The sequence below is a fragment of the Caretta caretta genome, chromosome 10, assembly GCF_965140235.1.
Source record: "Caretta caretta isolate rCarCar2 chromosome 10, rCarCar1.hap1, whole genome shotgun sequence".
In the NCBI taxonomy this organism is placed as follows: Eukaryota; Metazoa; Chordata; order Testudines; family Cheloniidae; genus Caretta; species Caretta caretta.
This window is the reverse complement of record NC_134215.1, coordinates 5,000,647-5,023,209: the sequence shown is the minus strand read 5'-3', so window position 1 is coordinate 5,023,209 and position 22,563 is coordinate 5,000,647. Positions and strand designations below refer to the sequence as shown.

Genomic DNA, 22,563 nt, shown 5'->3' with positions numbered 1-22,563 from the left:
AAGATTTCAGTGGGTGCCAAGCAAGTAGGTGTTTTTGAAAATGTCACTGCGTGCCTAGATACCTTTCAAAATCTGGCTCTAAGAGTCTTGGTCATTTTCCTGCTCCCCCAATACAGAAGAACAAGTGACGAGGAAACGGTAGGATCTCCCCAGCTATGAAACCCAAGGTTGGGCCCCCCCCCGTCCCAAGTCACGGGGCTTACAGTTGGTGCACCGTCTATCTCATCAATGATCAGGCAGTTTGGCTTCTCACTGGCCCCCAGCACAGATTTCATTTGAGTAGCAGCGTCAATCCGCGTTTTGAATATGTCCGGGCTGCGGTCATCACTGAAACAAAAGCCGTTTGGAGACATTTATATCCTCTTGAGTTTATTCGGCCTTGAAGATCTCCTGCCAGGATAGACTGGAAGGCCAGGCAGGAGAACCGACTCACCTGGCGTTCATTTCAACTGCATTGTATCCCGCTTGCTTGGCAATAACGTGGGCCAGCGTGGTCTTCCCCAAACCCGGTGGGCCACACAGCAGCGCCACCTACAGCAGAGAGTGGGAATGCAGAGCAATGCACACCGTGTGCCCAGCACAGGAGACCATCGCTCGATACCAAACAAGGTCTATGTTGCAAAGGGTCAAAGCTCTATAGCCTGAAAACTGCTCTGTCTTCAAAGCTGCCCCATCTTCTACCTCTCAAGACTCCACGAACTTCTTGGCATTCAGATCCTATGGTGCTTTATACAGCAACACTAGCCCAGTATCCTGATCAAATCCCAGTTTGGGTCATTGTAACCTTGCCTATTTAATTCCTGCCATTTCAATGAAATTCTTCTTCACTTCCTGTCCTAAATGATCCTGTGGTACTGCTATTAAACAACAGCCTCTGTCCACCGTAGCAGTGGCTGCACTGATTGCTATAGCTATGTATTTTACATACCTAAGTCTGGCCAAGTTATAAAAGCAAATGAAAACAGTTCACTTATTCAAAGCGATGGGAGAATCCATTAATGGAACACATAAGGCAACCTTAACTATAGGCATCAGTGCCAGCAATATGTATGATGGTATATTTAAGTTTGTAGAGTGCTTTGAGATCCCTTCAGGGTGACACATTCTGCATAAGTGGTTAAGATCCCAGCAATGTATTTACTTAAAACAATCTTTGCCATAACCTTAATTTGTATCCCTTAATTTGCTGTTTAATCCAGCAGAGGAGATGTATGCAGTGCTATTCCGCTGTTGAGTATCTATTCTGGTTTTCCCTTCAAAATCCATTCATGGGACAGAGCTAAGCTGACCAAATCATAAAGCCAAGTGTATGATTTTATCCTCCTATGATGTATTTGTGCAGCGCTGCCCTCTGCTGGAAGGAATCGTGCCTGCTTAAGGGTACATAATGTCACCTCTAGTGGAGGGGATTTTCAGAAGACAAGATTGAACTACAGGACAAGCACAAGTATGCACCCAGCTGCAGCTGCCTGTGCTTGGAACAGTCTCCTTTCACCCCAGCCGCTATCCCACTTTTTAAACTTGCAAAATGCAAGTGCAAGCAGAAGTTGACAGGAAAACCCCAAGAATTCACTTAAATTCTAAAAAGTAAATCCAAATTTCTCAGGGTTGTGCTGGAAGAGGAGGGGCAAAGCTGCTAATACGGACCTTGTATTTGGGTCTCTTGTGGTGATCCAGCTCAGCTTCCAGAATCTCTTCTGTGAATTGTGCCTTACTTCTCCATTTGTTCTGCTGCTCCTTGGGCTGTTTGAATGGAGGGCGGGCGTCAACACTCGGCTTGGCTTTCTTCACGGGTTTTTCCTTCCCGAAGACCAGCACGTCCCACAGCTTCAGCCATTTCAGAAGGCAGCGATTTGTGTACTGAATGACAGAGGAGGAAAGGGGGAAGGATAAATAATCAAAGGAGCTTGAAGGATCTGCCTGAGCAGAAAATGAGAAACAGACGAGTGCAAGAGAGCCTCCCATGTACAGAGCTGAAAGTATCCTCCTCTGTAGCTTAAAAAGCTACCGTTTATGGACCGCAAAGATCTCGGTTGGGAGGTTCTTTTCCATGTGCACACATGAAACAACCAACGAGCTGAGCAGATCAGACTCGAGCCTTCAGGAGGCAGTAGGGATTTCTCCCCACCCCAGCCTCAGCCCCTCAATAAACACACAATTGGGTGTCCCAATACATGGATATAATTAACTAAATCAGGCATTTGACATTTTAATCTTCTTGAATGGAAGGTGCCATTTGGGTTAGAGGTAGTAGCACCATCTAGCAGGCCCAGCACTGGATTAGGAATCAGGAGACCTGTGTTGTATGCGCAGCTCTGCCATTGGCCTGCTGGGTGACCTAGGCATGTCCCTTCCCACCTCTCTGCCTGTTTTCCCTCCCACCCTTTGTCTCGCTTGGCCATTTAAATGTTAGGTTGTTTGGGGCAGGGACCATCTCTCACTATATGTATGAGCAGCACCCAGCACAATGGGGCCCTGATCTCAGCTGGGGTTTCCAGGAGCTGCGATAACACAAACAACAATAATTTGGCACCAGAAACCCCCAGGATTAAAGAACTATCATAAAAAGAACCCCCATCAGGTCTACTTTATATAGAGATCTTACATCATCACTGAGCAGCTCCGTGTAGTGTCTAGGAGTGAATCTGTCGACCCACAGGCAGTGCAGCGCAGATTCCTCCTCCTCGTCAGCACCATCCGTTTCCTCATTAGGCTCCGGGGTCTCATTTCCAGCCTCTCCAAGGAGGGGACTGCAAGGAACAAGGCAGAGATTAAAAACCTCAGAGCACAAAGTGCCCACCCATGAGAGCCTGTACCAGAGTCAAAGGAAAGATCAGGCAATAGTCAACACTAGCCTAGGTTCAAAACATCCAACACCAAAAGGACAGAAGAGATCCTAAATCCAGCTAACTTAATCCAGTTAGAGAAATCCACCTGAGCAGTTAGTTCTCCCTTCATCGCATTTCTCTAACTGCCCCAGGTCATGGGCTACATGCTAGCCCACTGAGCAACTTCTACCTATTCAGTGTTGAGGTTTTTCGAAAGATCACAGACTGCACTGGATAAATAGAGGTGATGGGGCTTGGGTATTTTTTAGGGCTGTCAATTAATCGCAGTTAACTCACACAATTAACTCAAAAAAATTAATCGCGATTAATAGCCGTTTTAATCGCACTGTTAAACAATAAAATACCAACTGAAACTTATTAAATATTTTTATGTTTTTCTACTTTTTCATATATATTGTATTCTGTGTTGTAACTGAAATCAAAGTGTATAATATTTTTGACTATAAATATTTGCACTGTAAAAATGAGAAACAAAGGAAATAGTATTTTTCAATTCACCTCATACAAGTGCTGTCGTGCAATCTCTTTGTCGTGAAAGTGCAACTTACAAATGTAGATTATTTTTTTTGTTACATAACTGCACTCAAAAACAAAACAATGTAAAACTTCAGAGCCTACAAGTCCACTCAGTCCTACTTCTTGTTCAGCCAATCGCTAAGACAAACAAGTTCGTCTACAGTTACAGGAGATAATGCTGCCCTCTTCTTATTTACAATGTCACCAGAAAGTGAGAACAGGTGTTTGCATGGCACTTTTGTAGCATGGGTTTCCAGCAGCGGTCACACCATTGCCAAGCACAGAGGTAAAATAACCTCTCGACTTGTCCTGGAGATTCCCCTGCTGATGCATCCCAGAATCACATTAGCTCTTTTGGTCACAGTATCACACTGGGAGCTCATGTTCAGCTGATTCTCCACCCCCACCCCCAAATTATTTTCAGAGTCACTGCTGCCCTGGATACAGTCCCCAATCCCATAGGTATGGCCTACGTTCTTTGTTCCTAGATGGATTCATGTACATACAGCCATACTAAAACGCATATTGTGTGCATGCACCCAGCTTACCAAGAGATCCGGATCGCTCTGTATCAATGACCTGCCTTCTTCATTGTTTACCACTCCCCCAATTTTTGAGTCATCTGCAGTTATCGGTGATGATTTTATGTTTCCTTCCAGGTCATTGATAAAAATCTTGACTAGCATAGGGCCAAGAATACATGCCTGCTGGACCCTACTGGAAACATTATTACAGTAACACCTGGAGGCCTCATCTGAGATCAGGGTCCCACTGCGCTAGCTGCTGTACATATATGTAGTAAGAGACCATCCCTGCCTCAAAGAGCTCACAGTCTATATAGACATGAGAGGCAAACAGCAAGCGAAAAAGGATGATCATGTTACAGATGGGGAACTAAGGCATGGTGTGATTAAGTGACATGCCCAAGGAAATCTGTGGCAGAGCTGGAAATTGTACCCAGATCTCCCGAGTTCCAGTTCATGTCTTGGACCACAAGGCCATTCTTCGACCTAAAGAAACCCTCTAGAGCAGGAAGCATCAGTGGCTGAGTCCCAACAGAAGCCTCATCGTGGTGACGGAAGCGGCACCAGAGAGCGACGTGTGAGAACCCTGGCAGTAGATGCTAGAAGGACAGAAGGAGAATTGCCAAAATGACCCACCTGTTTAATATTTCGGTCAGCCGCTGCGATGCCTCCAAAACCCGCCTCCGACGCTTAAAAACAAACAGGGGTGCGATGGGGGTCAGAAATGCTCTAATACATGGCTGGTGACTTAGCAGGGATTTCATAACTAATGCTCTTTGCCTGGCAGGGTGGCAAGGAGGTTATGCCGTGATGACTATTTTGCTTTAGTCCAAGAATTAAAATCCATATATTAAAATACGTCACTTCCCCGGTGGGCATTCTCCAGACCTGGCTGTTCAGGGACACGATATTTAAGGCCACGTTTTCGAAAGGTCTCCATCTGTGCTTGCAATAAAACAATCTGTGTGCGTCTGGTGGGTCCTTTGGTGCAAGTATGAATGAGGCTGAGCACTCAAACACTGACTGCATGCTCCTCAAGAAGGCCATCTGGCCAATTCTGAAGAACCAGGTTTTCCGATCTACCATATACAAAAAAAGCTAGTTTACAGAGTGCTACCCTCTCCTAGCTCATTTTGATCTCAGTGTTCTATCCACACAAGAAAGAAAAATGAATCATGTAAATTTGTTGCTGGATATAATCTATATGGTCCCTCTGGGGTCGGTACATTCACATCCTGAGGGTGTTTACAGTGAGGCAGGACCACCTGTTACAATCTGGTCAATTGTCTTGGTAGCTGAAACAGCCAAGAGCTTTTCTGACACGGAGGTGAAAGTGACCAACGAAACCTTGGATCACCAGTGATGGACACAGACTGGCCATCCAGCCAGACCGTCTTAAAGACCTAGCTAGAGATCAGTTTGCATGGTGCTCGTTCTGCAAGGAGACTACATTCCTTAAGGATCTGCTTTTTGATGGTAATCTATATGGAGCCATGCCTGGAAACCAAACATTTCATATGGGAAAGGAAGGAGAAGGGTTAGTCCAACAGAACAGACTCAAAGGGAAGCAGGGGAAGCCATCTCACACATTATTTGAGTCATGTTAAGTGGGCAAAGGACTTAAGAACATAATACAGGGAATAAATTTACTAGGGGTGACATTTTCCAAAGCATGTAAGCGACTACATCCCATTTTGAAAAGTGACTTAGGAATTTAGGAGACTAATTCTCATTGAAAGCCAACAGGACTTTGGCTCTAAGTCACTTACGTTCTTCTGGAAATGTTACCACAGTCTTTTTCCATCTCTAACTTCTACCATCAAAAGGGAAGCAAGCAGCAGATCAGAAAAATACACCTGCTGGCGATACTTTAGAACATCCGGAACCTTGATTTTCAGGTGTGTCTGCTAATTCTGGGTACCCAGCTTGACACACTGATAGCTTAATTCTTTCATAGGTTCCACAAACTACAGTCAGAACTGCAGGAGCTTAAGATGTATGGAAACTAAAGATCGAGGCACCCAGAATTAACAAACACTTGAAGATTCAGGTCGTTGATGCCTGACCCTAGAAATATCAATTGCTAGCTGAGAGAAAGAGCTAGAAATAGGAATTGGGTACCATACCTCTTCAGACACTTGCTCCTTTAGGTAGGAAAAAGGAACCCCCAGTAAATGAAGTGGTCTTTGTGCGTTCCAGCCCAGAGAGTTGGGGAGCTGTAAAGATCAGAGACTGCACTAGTATTTACAAAGCACAGGTTCATATTTCACCCTTAGCAAGAGACTCTAGAGTTACTCAGCTTCCATCACTGCATTGGAGGCTACAGAACAACCTAACCAACCCAGTCTCCAGTTGCCAGATCTTACCTTCACTCCAATTCTGGAGTGATCTTCCTTCAGAACCATGAAGACTCTGGTGCCATCAGCGGAAGTCACATTGACATAGTCCTCCAGGATGGGCGGGCGCTTGAGAACCCGTTTCGGGTCCTTTTTAGGGGGTGGCGTCACGCGCAGCGGAACCATGTCGCTCACTTCCATGCTATCCGGGCTCAGGAACTTTGGACTCCTTTAAGACAGGGACACAAGAGAAAGTGCCCATGAAATCACATTCCCAGCAGGCTAAACTCAATGTACCAAAACTTACTTCAAAACCAAAACATTCAAATCTAATACACCCCCAAATCAGATTTCATGGGCCTTTCTAGGTCACCAGAAAATGGCAACAAATACAAGCAGGAAAACGCTGTGCAAACTTCCACCCAACAAAGCTTGGTCATCCACACAAAGCCTGTCATGCAGCATTCCCAGCTATTCTAGCACTGAGCGCCCTCCACACGGCTCTGCCAACGTACCTACGTGCTGGTCTTCAGCACTTTGTAGTCTCGTCACCCGCACAGCTTCTGTCCTGATATTACAGTCCCCCCCATACACCACTCTACCGACCCTCAACCTTGACTCCCCGCATATCCTGTTAGTCCAGTCCTGCTCTTCCCGCCCTGTCAAAGCCCCTGAACCTGACCTCGAGCTCCTGCCAGGCCCAAGCAAGGCACTCAAATGTCACTGCAATGAGTATGGTATGAAAGTTTAGATAGCGAGGGGTCTCTCTGGAGCAGAAACCACCTGCGCTGTTGTGTGAAGTGGAAACAAAAAGGGACTAGGATAAAGCCACCCAACTCGTTTTCCCTTGTAACCTAAATGGACATCTGACCCCAAGCTTCCAACGACCTTTAGTTTACTGCACAAGTTTAGCTCCAAGATTTAAAATTACTGACTGCCAAGGGCCTTCCTCACAACAGTGACAAAATAACGAGAAAAGGATCCAAATCCTGTTAACCTGGCACTCTGTGGTTTGGAGCAGTCCCCCGGGGAAGGAGGCGGGGTAATGTCGTCCTGGGGGAAATCAGGAGAGGCCAATTTGTCCTCCGCACCAAAATTCAGCTTCTTAACGGCTTCAAGTCTTCGCCGCTTTGGCTTAGGAGCTGTTAGACACACAGGGAAGTGGGGGAGGGAATGCCGATCAAAGCAGGGTATTTACAGAGAGTTAATACAACTCCTTTCATCCAAAGATCTCAATGCACTTTATAAGCATTCGTGAACGGCGCTTCACATCCCCCTGTATCCCCTTTTAACAGATGGGCAACGGAGAAACAGTAAGGCAAACTGACTTGCCCAAAGAGTCAACAACAGAGACAAGAACAGACACCGGAAGTCCGAGTTTCCAAGATTGTCCTGCCAAGACACACACACAAACGTTTCCTGAATTAGAGAGATCCCGTAAAGTAAATTTTTCAGCGCAAGGCTACACGGTTGTGGCCTGCTCAGGGCCCACCTTTGAGACACCCTGGGAAATGAACTTCAGGTGCTTCGAAGAGGAACGTGGGCTTGGGAGACGGGTGGGAGGTGTCCGCTTTACCCTCTAGGTAACAGCAAACATGGCAAGCTGGCCAATCCAGCGTCATGCCAATAGTCTGAGCTGCAAAGGGAATCAGCCGCTACGAAGCCATTTAGGTGGAGGCAAAGGGAAGCACAAAAGGGCCTTGGCCTACAGGTATATAAAGCTAACCAAAGAGCATTTCCAAAACGTACTGAGCACAGCAGGAGGCTGGCGAGGGGGCAAGCTCCCCGAACACTCCTCCTCGGATTCATGCAGAATATGCTCTAGATGCCGCTTCCTTGGGTTAGCCTCCCCAGCGCTCTCCGCGGCATTTGTCTGGTGTTGAGAGTCCTTTTCCTGGCCTGGCTTGCAATTTAGAGCAGCAGAGTCCTTAACCCCATCCCCGGCTGTGATGGCTTCTTCAAATGTCTGCTTTCTGCTCCGGAGCTGGGAGACTTTTGGGGCCAACAGCTGAGATGGGACATCTGAAAGGGATATTTTAAAAAAAACGACAGCGATATGAGGTGACCCCTCTGCATGGGGGAGAAGCAGCCATGAATAAGCCCGATTTTAGCAAAGGAGATGCCAAACCAGACTGCAACACCGGCCAGCCAGCAGGCATAGCACTAAACTAGTCCTTTAGCCCAGCTAAGAGTGAACAGGTTTCTTTTAATATCCAGGTGGGTTCCGTCTACATTTGCTAGTCAAGCCAAGTTCCAGGTCCGTCCAGCTAGAAGCAAGTTTAGACATGGTTGCTTGCCCCAGGGAGATGGAACCTAAGTATTGGTGATTGTATTAAGAAATGTACCACACACGTTTTTATCACATAAAACCCTCAGATAAAATTCACTGTTACTCAAGTTTAAAACTTGCAGGGAAACTAGTCAACATCCAAGACCAACACTATGTACAAGCAAAAAAAAAAAAAAAAAAAAACCAAGGAGGACCTGTGGCAGCTTAGGGACTAACAAATTTCTTTGGGCATAAGCTTTCGGGGGCTAAAACCCACTTCACTGCATTCGATAAGGTGGGTTTTAGCCCACAAAAGCTTATGCCTGAAGAAATTTGTTAGTCCCTAAGGTGCCAAAAGTACTCCTCGGTTTTTTTGCTGATACAGACTAACACGGCTACCCCTCTGAAACCTGTCACTATGCACAAGGGCATTAGGTAACCGCCACAGCATGATAAACCCCTTCCTGATGGGCTGGCTGCTGGACCAAGGCTGAATCTCCTGATAACACTAGGCAGCCCCGGCTTTGCCATCCTGAACTCAGCTCTGCCAGGGGCCGCAGGGGGCCCCACCTCTCTCGCCCCGCAGATCTTGCCATGCCAGTGCAAGCATGACGGCAACACGCTACAAACAAACCAGCAGCTGGCTTCGGACACACACAGCGCCACCCACCTTCCATCTCTGCCAGCACCTCCAGCTCGTCCGCAAACTGCTGGTCGAACTCATCTTCGATGCCATACAGCTCCGGCTCCTCCATGAGCCCGGCCCCGAGCTGAGCTCCGCTCCCCCAGCCTTGCACCGCCGACCGCCCGGGCTCCTCTTGCAGCTGCAAGCCGGGCTCGCGCGCCTCGCATGCCCTTCCGGGTAACGTTCCATCCCGCCGCCTCGCGAGCCGCTGATTGGCTGCCTCGCCCTCCGCGCGCCGCGGCCCGGGCTCGTGCCGCTCCCGGCTGGAAACAATGTAGCCGCGGCGCCTTTCCGCCAGCCCCAGGGCGCAGGGCAGCAGCTGCCTCGGCAGGTCGGTCGCGCTCGGTGCATTTCGGGGGTGCGTTGGAAGCAGGTTTTCGCTGCTGGGGGACCCCCCCCGGGCCAGCGCAAAAAGGCGGGGGAGGGGTTTGCACGAATGTCCTCATTTCTCTCCCCTGCAGGGACCCTCGCCCCTTCGCTTTTGCTGGTTTTGCAGCTGGAGCCGCTGTCTCAAGAAGAAGTTGCCCAGGAGGCCCGCTGAGTCCTGGCTGGGGGCGGCAGGAGGACGCACTGACTAGGCTCAGGGCACGTTATCCTTCAATCGGCCTCATCGTACATTAAAATAAGCGCCCCTCGCCGGCGCTCCTGCCGTTGGGAGGGGTCAGTGGCAAGAAGCGGTGGATGAAGGGGGTTGTTACCTGTGGGGTACCCACAACGGGATGTGGGTACCAACAACACCTGGGGCCTGCATCCCTTTTTTTCTCCTGCTGTGCATCATTGGATGCTGACTGCTACCAAAGCAAGCCTCCTTTTTGACAGGCGCTCAGACTACCCAGGAGAATATACCGTATAGTGTAGGGGACAATCTTGTATTGTGCCCTGGAGGTGCTGGATGGGTTCGCGGGTAGAATCGTTTCCGTTTTCAGTCATTCAGCCTGAACGGCAGGTGGTTTATTTTGTATCTAAAAATCAGTGGCGGTGAAGGAGCACAACGCATGTTGTGTTCCCGTCACACTGGTTTCTGACATTAAATGCACACTGTCCAATTTAAAACCATCCACTGTTAACAAACCATTCTTTGCCTATATTACTGACAACACGGATTCAGGTACCAGCAGTTTCTGTAGTTCAAAGACATCGCCTGAGGTTGTAACGGAAAGGATTTTAAAAATCCAAGTTACCTTTCACTCTTGATGGCTTGTGTTTACATTTTGCATTGCTCACAGCTTGATCAGTGAAGTGACTTTCACTTTGTATTTAGGGCTGCAGTTTTTCAGTTTCAGCCAATGCAGGGCTATAAACAGATCGTATATATACCTTTCAAAATCGCTTTTTCCCATGGATTATATATTTTTTAATGGCACAGTAACATTTCTCTTGGGTTTTGTAGAAGCTTTGTTTTACACCATCTAAATTTTGGGCCTAGTCTGAGTTGACTGCATCCTTTCAATCATGGCCAGTGCAAAAGCCTGTCTGAAATTCAGCAAGTGCAGTGTATCTGCCCCCCACGTAAATCCCACATCAGATGGGTGCGCTCGTTATTATAAATTATTTGTATTGTGGTAGTACCTAGGAGCCCCAGCCTTGGACAAGGACCCCGTTGTGTTAGGCACTATACAACCGCATTGTGACTCCTAAATGTTGCATAGAGAGTAGAAGTAAGAGGGTTCACTGCCCTTTGTACACAGCTGGAAGTGGGGAAACCATGAACATCACCACATCGCCGTACATCCCACAACAGGTGGGTGCGCTCACTTATTATTAATTACCTGTGTTATGATCGTGCCTCAGTCAGGGTCCCATTGTCATCGTTGCTGTATTAACACAATAAAAGACAGTCCCGGCCCCAAGGAGTCTTTCTATGAGAAGACACATCAAGGGGGCGTGACAAACAATCGAAGAGGGTGGACGAAGGGAGGTGTGGAGCTTTCAACAGCTGGAGTGCGACAATGCTTCTGCACCATGTCACAGAAGTCCAGTGTATGTTTGATGGATTTTGATGCTTTTTGCTTTGTTTTGAAGGATTTTATAAACGAAAGAGCACGCTCCCAAGGTTGAACGCTTACTTCCCTTCAAAGGGCCATGGAGCCGGGCAGCATCGATAACTTGTCCATCCTGTACCAGAGCTCTGACTTCATTGTGGTCAACAAGCACTGGGATGTTCGCATCGACAGCAAGATGTGGTATGAGAAGCTGACCCTGCAGAGCCAGCTGAAGTACCGTTTCCCAGAGCTGGCTGACCCAGACACATATTATGGCTTCAGGTAAGTGAGCACGGAAGGGCAACGTTCATCTCAGCTCGACAGAGATGTTATCCCAATGCTCTAAGTGCACGTCCTCACCGAGACAGCTGAGATGTTCCAGGAACATGAGCTTGCAAGACTAGGATGCAGAGAGCTGGGGATGAAACAGTCACAGGCCAGGGCAATCGACTTTAAAATGAGCTACCAGAGCAGATTCGTCTGAACCAAAACCTGGCCACCTTCAGAACATGCGACCGTGCCCCACTGTAATGGGAGCCAAGAAAGCAAGGAGAAGGGGAAAGAGGGAGAAGGTAAAGCTAGAATCACTCCTGAAACCTGGGACCGGCAAAGAGCAGAATCCATCACACACAGACAGTGCTTGGTGGATCTAAATTATCCACTGGAGCCCAGATCCCCAATGACAGGTTTCAGAGTAACAGCCGTGTTAGTCTGTATTCGCAAAAAGAAAAGGAGGACTTGTGGCACCTTAGAGACTAACCCATTTATTTGAGCATGAGCTTTCGTGAGCTACGGCTCACTTCATCGGATGCATACTGTGGAAACTACAGAAGACATTATATACACAGAGACCATGAAACACGTGTAAAATAATGTCTTCTGTAGTTTCCACAGTATGCATCCGATGAAGTGAGCTGTAGCTCACGAAAGCTCATGCTCAAATAAACTGGTTAGTCTCTAAGGTGCCCCAAGTACTCCTTTTCTTTTTTCAGATCCTCAATGGTATTTAGGCACCTAACTCCCACTGAAATCATTAGAAATCATTTGAGGATAAAGGCCTAAGTACTGAGATCCTGACTGCAAACTGCTCCAGGTGGGCTGACTGCTGGGACATTTGGAATCCCTTTCCCTTATCAGTGGAAAGCCTCCATCCTCTGAGCAGCTTGCCCTAGATACTGCGATAATGGGCACTACAGAAAAACCAAACTGAGAATTAAAAGCACTTACAATTAATATAGATAAATAAGGTACAAGACGTCCCATTGAAATGGTGCTCTACCAGCAATGAGGATTATCTGTAACTATTTCAGTAAAAGAAAATTCAAGTTGCCAGTGTCCCTTTAAGAATGGGCTGTCTTGAGAGTATGCTGAGCACTTACATAAGGCTTTGCATCTTCAGAGCTGGGCAGATCTGGACTACAAGCTCTTGGTGTGGGCCTGGGCTTGGGCCAAGATCCAGCATGTACTTAGATGTACCCCAGCACCATAGATTAGCCTTTTAGGGTGGGATTTTCAAAGTAGCCTATGGGAGTTAGGCACCCAAACTCAGTGCCCTGTATTTAAACCATTACACCAGACTCCTGCTGTATGGGTGACAGAGCCAGCTGTGGCTTTTCAGAATCCCATGGAGGGTGTTTCTGACCCTCCCTTGCACTATCTATCTCTCCTAGGTTTTGCCACCAGCTAGACTTTTCCACCAGTGGAGCCCTCTGCGTTGCTCTCAATAAAGCGGCTGCCGGTAGCGCGTACAAGTGTTTTAAGGAACGGATGGTGACCAAGGCCTACCTCGCTCTGGTAAGCGTAGCCCGCTCTGTCATGGTCCACGTCCTCTCGGCCACCATTCATTGCATCCTGCCCTTTTAATGGCAGTGTTACTCTCCGAGGCGTATAAACCGGTAGTGTGTCCTCAGCCGTTTTTGGTTAAGGTTGGGATTCTGAAGGCACATCTGGCTCACAGCTGTTCAGCAGCAGCACTGGTGATTAAGAGCTAGAACTAAACCAGAATGTCATATGTCCTGGTGATGAGATTGGAGCTTGCTCACGGAGGAGCCGTCTTAAAACCTGGCCCACACTGAGGATGTAAAATCCAGCATTGCCCAGGAGAGTAGGTGGTTTAGAGGATTTGCAATAGGACATAGATCCTTTCCTCCCTAATCCAACAATTTCAGTCCAGCCCATCTTGGTAGTTACTGCCAAGTCATTACCTTCTGACAACTGTGGTCTTACCAGTGGGTCTCAATAGAGTAAACCACTCCATCAGCAGTCCCCGTGGTGGTACTCTGACCAGGCAAGCGAAGGATCGAATGGACTGGAGTCTGATCACTGATAGAAGTGATCTGTACCAGCCGTTGGTGAGATGATACGTTATCCGCACTGGCAATGTGCATGCTGTACCGTTCCTGCATGTGGAGAAGAGCGTCTTCCAGGTCTGCCAATTTGGCACCTTTCACTGGCACCAAATAAGGAAATCCCTGTAGTATTGTGAGGGTCTGGACTTGCTGGTAATTGGCTGAATACTGGGCATGCCAAAAGAAAACAGATCCACAAAGCTTTAAAGGTAACCCGGGGTGAAGGTTTCATGCATTAGTCAAGCAGTTTGGTAGTTCCATTGTTTCTACCTAGCTTGATTCACCGAACAATAGGTAAACCCTGATTATACTGTTTGCTTCATATCTGAGGAGATTTAAGTACTTCCCTCCATGGGCAGCTCTACAGTAAAACCTTTGGCATGATTAAATCAGCATTGAAAATCAGTCGGTATAAATATGCCAGTAATCTTTTGATGTACGAGCTGACATAACTCTGCAGAGATCACAACGATTTGGTTTTGAAGCAATCTTGAGTGAAGGCAGCCGCTTTGGGGTGGAGGGAATACTCCAAGATTATTTAATTCCTTAAATACAAGGATTCCTTCATCTTAGTAGCTGAGGATAAACGTGTGTGATTTCCTGTGGTCTTGTGTGTTACTCCCTTTTGAACTTCAGTTTTCATGAAATGTTTCTAATCTCTTTAATAACAATGGCGAGCACAGTTGAAAAAAGATGGTAATTAGTGCTTACATCCTGACTCACCAGAGCATTTAAGCACGTGTTTAACTTAGAAGTCGATGTGATTTAACCATATGCTTAAAATATGAATAGAGACTAGGGAGCCTGGAGTGAAAGAAATGCCATAGAGAGATCAGCTCCAGTGCACCTGTGTAATAACAGTGTATGCAATGTCACTTTCCCACTATTGGCTGTTGTTAGCCCCAGATGTTTCAGAGACAACTGTTGTGTGAATATAGTTTTGTGCTTATAGATATGAGCTGAGGGGAATCCTCTGCCTAGCAATCTGGCCAAGTTATTAATTCAAAGCCAGTTGCAGACAAACGGCTTATTATCAGTGACATTTGGATGGTATCTCAGGAGAAAACGAACATGCGTTGAGTAAATGTCACTTGGCATTGCTTCTGAGACAGAATCAATTTGTCCAGCAGAACTGAGGGATGTCAAGCATGTCCTCAGAGAGGCATCTTAGGAAGTACTATTGATGTGTCTAGAGGTAATTATTGATACCCACTGTTAGTGTTGCAGGTGTTAGGAAGCACTAGTGCAAAAGTCTCTATGATAACCCACCCAAGATTTTATATATGTGTGTGTGTGTGTGTACATGGCTATATTAGTATTGCTTCCAGAGTGGGTATTCTTTGTGTGAATCACATGTCTGAACTCTATTTTCTGTGTCGTATTAACAGTTGGATGCTGCCGCCATTGACATTTAAATCGAGTACTCCGGGTCTGATGCTGAAAGTGACAGCACACAGTAGACGCATTGGAGTCCAGTGGGCTCTACAGAGATGCAGTGGTCTGCGTGCGCGCTGTCAGTTCCAGGATCAAAACCTTAGATCGTAAGTTCTTTGGTGCTGGGACTTTGCTGCCTTCTGTGAGAGCATGATTTTTTGTGTCAAGTTTCTGTTTTCTTGAGGGAAGAGTTGTGCCCAGAGTTGATGGCTCAGAAAAGGTTTCAATTGTTAAATTGCAATTTATTTCTGGGTTTTGTTTTTTCCAGTGGCCTGGAATTGTTCTGAGCTGAGTTTCAGGGGTTGGTTTGTCCCCTTAACTAACTAACTAACTCTTCTGTGCTGCAGGTCAGGGGCCACGTGAGTGAAAGCAGAATGACGATCCGTTATGCCATAGGGAAGAACACGACAGAGGGAATGACCCACATGATGTGTATTGAAGGGACAGAAGGTAAGCCTGCTCATAGATCAGACCCAGTGTCCTTTCCTTGCACTGTTATCTTGGTGGTTTGTATCATGAGACTGGCAGCTGTGATGGATATGGCTGAACTCCTATTTCCCATCTTGTTTTAGGCTGTGAAAATCCAAAGCCTTGCCAGTCAGAGCTAAGCGTCCTCGAGCATGGTTCATATAGTGGTGACCCGGCAACTAAAGTGCTTCTACAACCACTGACGGGTAAGTGCTGGAGGGCTGAGGCAACCCCAGCATGGCACTGTTTCTTATGTTAGAGGGAGCCAGGCCTTAGGGCCTTGACTAGGGTGCAGAGCTGTTTTGCTGACTCACCCTGACAGTGGCGCTGGGTGTGTCTCATCAGCGAAAATATTGAGAGTCTCTCTGAGGCAAGAGAGCTAGAGGGAAGGAGCAGGATGTCCTTCAGGGAGAAACCCCAGTCATCTGGCATTTGCAGCCCTGGGCCTTGTCTCTACTGTTGTGATTTGGTTCTGCACTGTGGACCAGAAGCATTTAGGGGCTAGGATGAGATGAAAGTCAAACTCATTGTCAGTCATGACCTAAATTGGGTCTTGAGCCCAGGTCTCCAAAGGTCAAAGAGTATGATGCATTCTCTCCCAACATCACGGGCATCAAGAGCCAGGGATTCAATGTCAGCGTTTGAACTCTGTGCCTTTACTCTTTCATTCCTGTGTTGCATTTAGGCCGGACACACCAGCTCCGGGTTCACTGCAGTGCCGCTGGACACCCCATAGTGGGAGACTTCACGTACAGCTTTAAGAAGGACAGTAACCCGTACAGAATGATGCTCCATGCCTACTACCTGCGGATCCCTACCAGGAAGGAACTGATTGAGGTGAATGCTCCTGACCCCTTTCTGACCTCTCTGGATAGCAACTGGGTCCCTCACCACACTGTGCACCGACTGGACGAGATGCTCCAGGAATTGAAGGACAAGACTATCCGGGTAGAGGAAGAGGAGAGGAACCAGGAAGCATTGCTTCATAGTGGAGGAGAAGAGATGCCGAGCAAAGCCAAGAGCCTGGAGACAGAGGAAGAACGAGCCAAGTGTGAGCAGTGGTTGGCGGAGTGGGCCTTGGCATGAGATGCTGCTCTTGCTGTGCATTTCAAACCCAATATTCCATTTCTCACTGTGGGACGTGACAGACAATCCCCCCCCCCCCCCCCCATCCCAGGACCCAACACCACCTCCACGTCAGCACGTTTTTATGCCGAGCTATCTTAGAATGAATCCTCCAAGGGTTCGTTTCCGGGACTGAGATTTGACTTATTTTAGCATCAAGTAGGATTTTGTTTATTGCGAGTCAAGCTCCACCCCACCACGGGATGCACATTCTCCTTGTTCTGCAACTCAGCTACGGGATTTGAATGGCGTGCACCATATCAGAAATGAGGCAGAAGCCCCAGTGGCCTGCAACTCTGTATTAGCGCTAAACTGCTAGGAGGGGTTCAGCAGAGCTGATCCATTTTAGGGCGCTCGTGCAGGGAACGGTGGAGCGCCTTTCAAACCTGTAGTACTAAACCATTGCCAGGATACAATCAATTTAAAGGGAATCAGTAATGGAGACGAGAAGGTGTGGACCTTACGCCTTTCTGGGTGGAATCTTTGGATCTGCTTTCACTTCCCCGTTCCCGCCTACTGATCATGTCCACTCACTGAGTCCTGTTAGCTATTGCTGTCTTCCAGTGCAGGGTATGAAGAAGTATCCTGCAGCATTTTGCATTGATCCCACTAAAAGGATGAGAGTCCTGCCAACCGGCCATGTGCTTTGTCAATGTGGGTAAACCCCAGTGAAACAGAGCATCTGGGAGGGTCCTCTCGTTGGAGGGTAGGACTCACTACCTTTCCCAAGTCTGCATTTAGACCACTTTTATTCCTAAAAGGTTTTAAATTGATGAATACTAATGAATTTTAAACTTTCTAAGGAAATTTGACACTGAATACAGTCCTTGAACAGTTCTGCAGTGCTGTCGGTCTCAGATATTTGTAACATCGCACTTCTAGTACACCGGCACCAGTAGCAGATTAAAAATAGCCAATGCCCCAAAAAGTTTCCCTACAGATGGTGAGATTTTATTACATACTTTACTTATATGCTCCTTTTCTAAGAGCTCGCTCTTGCCTGCACATGTCACTCCTGCTGTGACTAAAAATTGGCATTCCAGGCAATTCTCAGCAGACGAACACAATCCTAAGTAAATTCATGAGAATCACCTTGTTCTTCTATTGCCTGTGACAGGGTACTGCCTAAAAAGAAAAGGAGGACTTGTGGCACCTTAGAGACTAACCAATTTATTTGAGCATAAGCTTTCGTGAGCTACAGCTCACTTCATCCACACTATGCATCTGATGAAGTGAGCTGTAGCTCACGAAAGCTTATGCTCAAATAAATTGGTTAGTCTCTAAGGTGCCACAAGTACTCCTTTTCTTTTTGTGAATACAGACTAACACGGCTGTTACTCTGAAATTTATTTGAGCATCAGCTTTTGAGAGCTACAGCTCACTTCGTCGGATGCATACTGTAGCTCACGAAAGCTTATGCTCAAATAAATTTGTTAGTCTGTAAGGTGCCACAAGTCCTCCTGTTCTTTTTGCAGATACAGACTAACACGGCTGCTACTCTGAAAAGGGGACTTCCTGGCTTTCATCACTAGATGGTGCCTTAGGCAGTCTCAGGTATCACAAAAAGAAAAGGAGTACTTGTGGCACCTTAGAGACTAACCAATTTATTTGAGCATGAGCTTTCGTGAGCTACAGCTCACTTCATCAGATGTATACCGTGGAAACTGCAGCAGACTTTATATACACACAGAGAATATGAAACAATACCTCCTCCCACCCCACTGTCCTGCTGGTAATAGCTTATCTAAAGTGATCAACAGGTGGGCCATTTCCAGCACAAATCCAGGTTTTCTCACCCTCCACCCCCACCTCCATGGGTGATAGCCCATGGCTATCACCAGCAGGAGAGTGAATTTGTGTGGGGGGGTGGAGGGTGAGAAAACCTGGATTTGTGCTGGAAATGGCCCACCTGCTGATCACTTTAGATAAGCTATTACCAGCAGGACAGTGGGGTGGGAGGAGGTATTGTTTCATATTCTCTGTGTGTATATAAAGTCTGCTGCAGTTTCCACGGTATACATCTGATGAAGTGAGCTGTAGCTCACGAAAGCTCATGCTCAAATAAATTGGTTAGTCTCTAAGGTGCCACAAGTACTCCTTTTCTTTTTGCGAATACAGACTAACACGGCTGTTCCTCTGAAACCTGTCAGGTATCACAGACCATTTGTTTAAATTGTCTTAGGACTTCAGCAGTGAGACTAGAGGAAAAACACACAAAACCAAAGGAATGTTAAGGGGCTGGTGAACACAAACCACAGCAAGGAAGGCTGGGACTCAGGGTCTCTGTTCTGGGAGAGTCAAGAGTTGAAGGGAAGCCTTAACCGAGAATTTCCTTGCTTTGCAAATCTAATTCAAATCTTCAGTGTTGCTGTACTTGCCATTTTTGTGTTTTAATTTTTTCCTTCGGCTTTTAACGGTAGTTTTAAAATAATGGAATAAAACTGTAATGGAATTCTGTGAGACAGTCCATAGATTATTGGGACAATAAACAACAATCACCCATTCAGTTCTATTGTGACCTGTGTATCTTACCTATTTACGTAGCACAAGTCACCTTAGTATCTAAGCACTGAGCTGTCACATCAGTGCATGCCTTTAGGGTCCCTTAATCCCCAGTCTATTGTGGATCTGATAGTGCACACTGTTTCAGTGTTGTTATAGCCGTGCTGATCCTAGGATATTAGAGAGGCAAGGTGGGTGAGGGAATATCTTTTATTGGACCAATTTCTGTTGGTGAAAGAGATGAGCTTTTGAGCTTCTACAGAGCTTTTCTTAAGGTCAGAGTAAAAGAGATTCCCTCACCCACCTTGTCTGTTCCCCCAGTTGACAAATCTACTGGGAGAGGTGAAAAGAACTTCACCGCTCTCCAGGGGACATGGAAACATAAATGTTCACTTAAATCATCCTTAGTTTTTGCCCCTCAGAATGGCTCTGGCCACCTATTTCCATGGATGCCATTTGATACATCCTCAGTATAGTCTCAGCTGCCAATGTAATGCACGCAGGCTCGCTTGTTTCCAGCATTGTAGCTGGTATGTTCTCCTTCTGGAGAACACGTAGGTCAGACTGACACACCCATCGGGAGGAGGATTTGTGTCTTAGAGAATTACATCTCATTGCACCAGTGGATGCATATGTGTCCCTGCAGCTTCCAGTAGCTGTATGGAATTGCTATGAAATGGGTCTTTGAGATAACAGTTCATCATCCGAGCTTTTGATGCATTGATAGGAGACTCTTCCTGTTTGGCACTTTATTGCTTGATATTTTGTGTGTGTGTTGCAGAGTTAGGGCCAGTTAATACCTGGTGGGTCATTATTTTTCATGGTTCTTCCCTACACTGTTCCCACTCATATCTGAAGCAGTGATCAGGTGATCAATGAATGTGAATTGATGCTGAGGGACATTCGTTAGGAGCAAAGCATTCAGCAAATTTTAGTAGCTACAGGAAGCAGAGTCTCTAGCTTGGTTTGCTTTAGTATCGGACCGTCCCCATTGAGTATCCTAGTTCAGCTGCTGGTATTTTGCCAGGCAGGCAGAGGCTCATCCAGTAGAGAACATGTGGTGTTCTCCACTGTGGTGGAGAAAGTCCTGGCAACACTTATGCCCTTAACATAGGGCTTTGTGCAGGGCACGTACACTGGGGTGAATTGTACCCCATAAGAGATATAGAAAGTGTCTTCCAGCTGAGATATGCTCAGCATCAATCCTACCAGCTCAGCAGCGGTGTGTGTGGTGGGGGCCGTTTGGCTCACATTGGAGTGTGGCTGCCCGTTGGCCATGAAGATCTCAATTTGTCTTCGCTGTGGTGACCCATAACTCACACTCTCCCCCACGCATACACGCAAAGAGGAAAGTTAAGCCATTGTACGGGGAACCTCACTGGTTCGGTGAGCACACCCTAGTGTTTGTTCACCGGTTGACGGACAAAACTTGTCCCAAATATTTAAAGTCTTGAAAACATTCCATTCAGAACCCTGTGGACCAAATGTTGGTGCAAAGACCACAGCATCCCCTGTTTGTTCTGCACGCCTGGGAGGGTTTAGACTTTATGTATTGCACTTTTATCCAGTGTTGCAGGAATCAGAGATGAATATTTTTTTCCTGAAATTTTATGAATTGTGGATTGAGAAATATATTTTGCAGTAACATTTTTACACTGCTTCCACTGTTGAACTCCACTGTACAGTGTTTGCTCTCCTTTAGCTCCTCATCTGTGTTTATCATGTGGTAGAGATTTGACGGTTACTTCCCTTGGGTAATTTGCTAGGAGCCCTAGGTCGATCTATTTATATATTTATAATGTGGCGTGGGTAGTTTTGGTGGGAGTGTTTTGTGACATTTTGTAAACCTTGGGATAATCCTTGTTGTTCATTGTTAATGCATTTGTGGACATTCCTGTAATAAACCACTAAGTGTGCACCGTGCTTGTACCAATGGCCTGTTCAATTCACACAAACAGGGTGTTGCATGAAAAGGATGCTGCCAGATTAAAAAAATAAATAGCCAGTGTCCTTAGCCCCTTAAATTAAGGCAAAGCTTTCTGCACTGCTCCTCCCGCTATCCTGACGAGGAATTATCTCCATTCTACAAACGCTACTAGACAAGTTTCCTTTTCTTTGGTAAAGGAACAGACTCCATGGAACACCAAGGAGGGTCCAGTGAGTAGGTTCAATTCCATGCTCCCCCACTGGTTGCCTGTGTGAACTTGGGGCGAGTACGTTGTCACTCTGTGGCTCAGTTCCCCACCTGAGTAAGAGTAGCAGTACTATCCTTCCTTACAGGGGAGTTGTGAGGATGCATTCATTACAGTGGGGAGGCCTCCAATGATGAGGGTCAGATAAGGACCGTAGGGAGATAAACCATTCCCTCCATGGTGATCTTGGAGGGAAATGTAAGAATGAAGCATAGTTTAAAGGGGTGCTTTGTTCTTTGCAGCCCAGTTACTGTCTCCATAATCTTCCCTAGTTACTCTCTTACCAGTATTCATGGCCTAAATCTGACTCTCCTCCCACATCCCCTCCACACACACTAGCTGAAACCAGATACCCCCATATCATGTACACAGAGCGAGACTTTTGACTGTCTTTGTGATTTGCCTAACCCGGTCGCCTAGACTCAGGCCAGCGACAGGCAGGGAAGTAACATGCTCTCCCCGACCTGCTCTTGAACGTCATGGGTTCTTTGTAGGTGGAGCTGGAGGGTGAATCTAGCCCATCAAACTTCATGTTCTCCTTGTTCAGACACGAGCTCGGATGAGTCACCGTGCATCTAGGATGCTACTTCCATGCGTCAGAGCAGAGAGTCGGCCCCTTGCTCTGAGTGAGGGAGCAGCAGGAATGTTCTTGCTCTCTGTGCACCACCCTCATTGCATTGCATCGCCCAGGCCTCTCCTAACACTCAGAATGTGACCTCAGCAGTCTGAAATGTGACCTCAGCTGAGCCCAACCTTGTTGTCCTCCTTGCAACAGCAGGTCCCTCCTAGTTCTCCAGCCCTCTCCATACAGGAGCTTGGCCTGCATTCGCTTGAGCCAATCAATAAGTGGTTTGGCTTTGAAATTTCCAAACAATGTTTGATCCCGTCTACACTGAGCAGCCAAAGCATGTTCAAACCGAGGTTCCCTCGAGTGGTTTAGAAGCTGGTTTTGATGCTAGTGGAGATACAATAGTAAGTGACAGGAGATTCTCACACACAGACAGACACACACTGCGCAATTAAACCCCATGCAACCAGCTGCAGGGCCGTGTTCAGCCTAGTGACCGTGGAAGGCAGAGCAATTGTTTGCCGTATCAAGGAAGGCCAGACAAGCCAGGAGGGGCTTTAAGGAGGAATGAGCACATACTGGCCAGGCTGGAATTTCTTGACTCTCCCATCTGCTCACACTAACCCGGCAAACCTGCTATGAAAACACAGGCTTTAGTTCAGATCAGTCACTCAAGGGAAATCCCACCAGCTGCTGGTGCTAAGCTTTTAAAGGCCCTCCTGGTCAGCAGCGACTGGAGCGTGGAAGATGGACAAAGGGACTTCA

General features: G+C 46.9%; 2 protein-coding genes across 8 annotated transcripts in view; one reads left to right on the top strand and one right to left on the bottom strand.

The window, feature by feature from the left end:
- CHTF18 (chromosome transmission fidelity factor 18) overlaps positions 1–9,360 on the bottom strand; it is a 50,176-nt gene extending 40,816 nt beyond the window's left edge. For 4 of the 5 annotated variants that reach the window (XM_048866263.2, XM_048866260.2, XM_048866261.2 and 1 more), the window contains exons 1-10: positions 9,165–9,360; positions 7,975–8,247; positions 7,223–7,367; positions 6,256–6,454; positions 6,016–6,105; positions 4,526–4,578; positions 2,606–2,750; positions 1,648–1,860; positions 434–531; positions 204–327 (exon numbers count right to left, since the gene is read on the bottom strand). In XM_048866263.2, the coding sequence (XP_048722220.2) occupies positions 204–327; positions 434–531; positions 1,648–1,860; positions 2,606–2,750; positions 4,526–4,578; positions 6,016–6,105; positions 6,256–6,454; positions 7,223–7,367; positions 7,975–8,247; positions 9,165–9,249 (1,425 nt within the window). In that variant the 5' untranslated portion in view covers positions 9,250–9,360. The remainder of the gene's footprint in view (positions 1–203; positions 328–433; positions 532–1,647; positions 1,861–2,605; positions 2,751–4,525; positions 4,579–6,015; positions 6,106–6,255; positions 6,455–7,222; positions 7,368–7,974; positions 8,248–9,164) is intronic. The other variant, XM_048866266.2, reaches the window with a different exon arrangement.
- Positions 9,361–9,397: 37 nt separating this feature from the next.
- Positions 9,398–17,734, top strand: RPUSD1 (RNA pseudouridine synthase domain containing 1). 3 transcript variants are annotated; one of them, XM_048866269.2, is made up of 7 exons: positions 9,423–9,510; positions 10,746–10,920; positions 11,202–11,443; positions 12,832–12,955; positions 15,291–15,393; positions 15,516–15,617; positions 16,097–17,734. In XM_048866269.2, exons 3-7 carry the CDS (start codon positions 11,262–11,264, stop codon positions 16,495–16,497), a joined length of 912 nt encoding a protein of 303 aa, XP_048722226.1. In that variant the 5' UTR covers positions 9,423–9,510; positions 10,746–10,920; positions 11,202–11,261; the 3' UTR covers positions 16,498–17,734. The 3 variants fall into 3 exon arrangements, with proteins under 3 accessions (XP_048722225.1, XP_048722226.1, XP_048722224.1); XM_048866267.2 differs by having other exon boundaries at positions 9,641–10,920; XM_048866268.2 differs by lacking the exon at positions 10,746–10,920 and having other exon boundaries at positions 9,398–9,510.
- Positions 17,735–22,563: the final 4,829 nt, after the last annotated feature.

What these genes read in the sequence shown, in the direction of transcription:
- RPUSD1 (XM_048866268.2), top strand. Translation starts at nt 11,262, where the DNA reads ATGGAGCCGGGCAGCATCGATAACTTGTCCATCCTGTACCAGAGCTCT. An exon ending in GACACATATTATGGCTTCAG is followed by an intron (nt 11,444 to 12,831) that starts GTAAGTGAGCAC and finishes TATCTCTCCTAG; the next exon opens with GTTTTGCCACCAGCTAGACT. An exon ending in GCTTCTACAACCACTGACGG is followed by an intron (nt 15,618 to 16,096) that starts GTAAGTGCTGGA and finishes TGTTGCATTTAG; the next exon opens with GCCGGACACACCAGCTCCGG.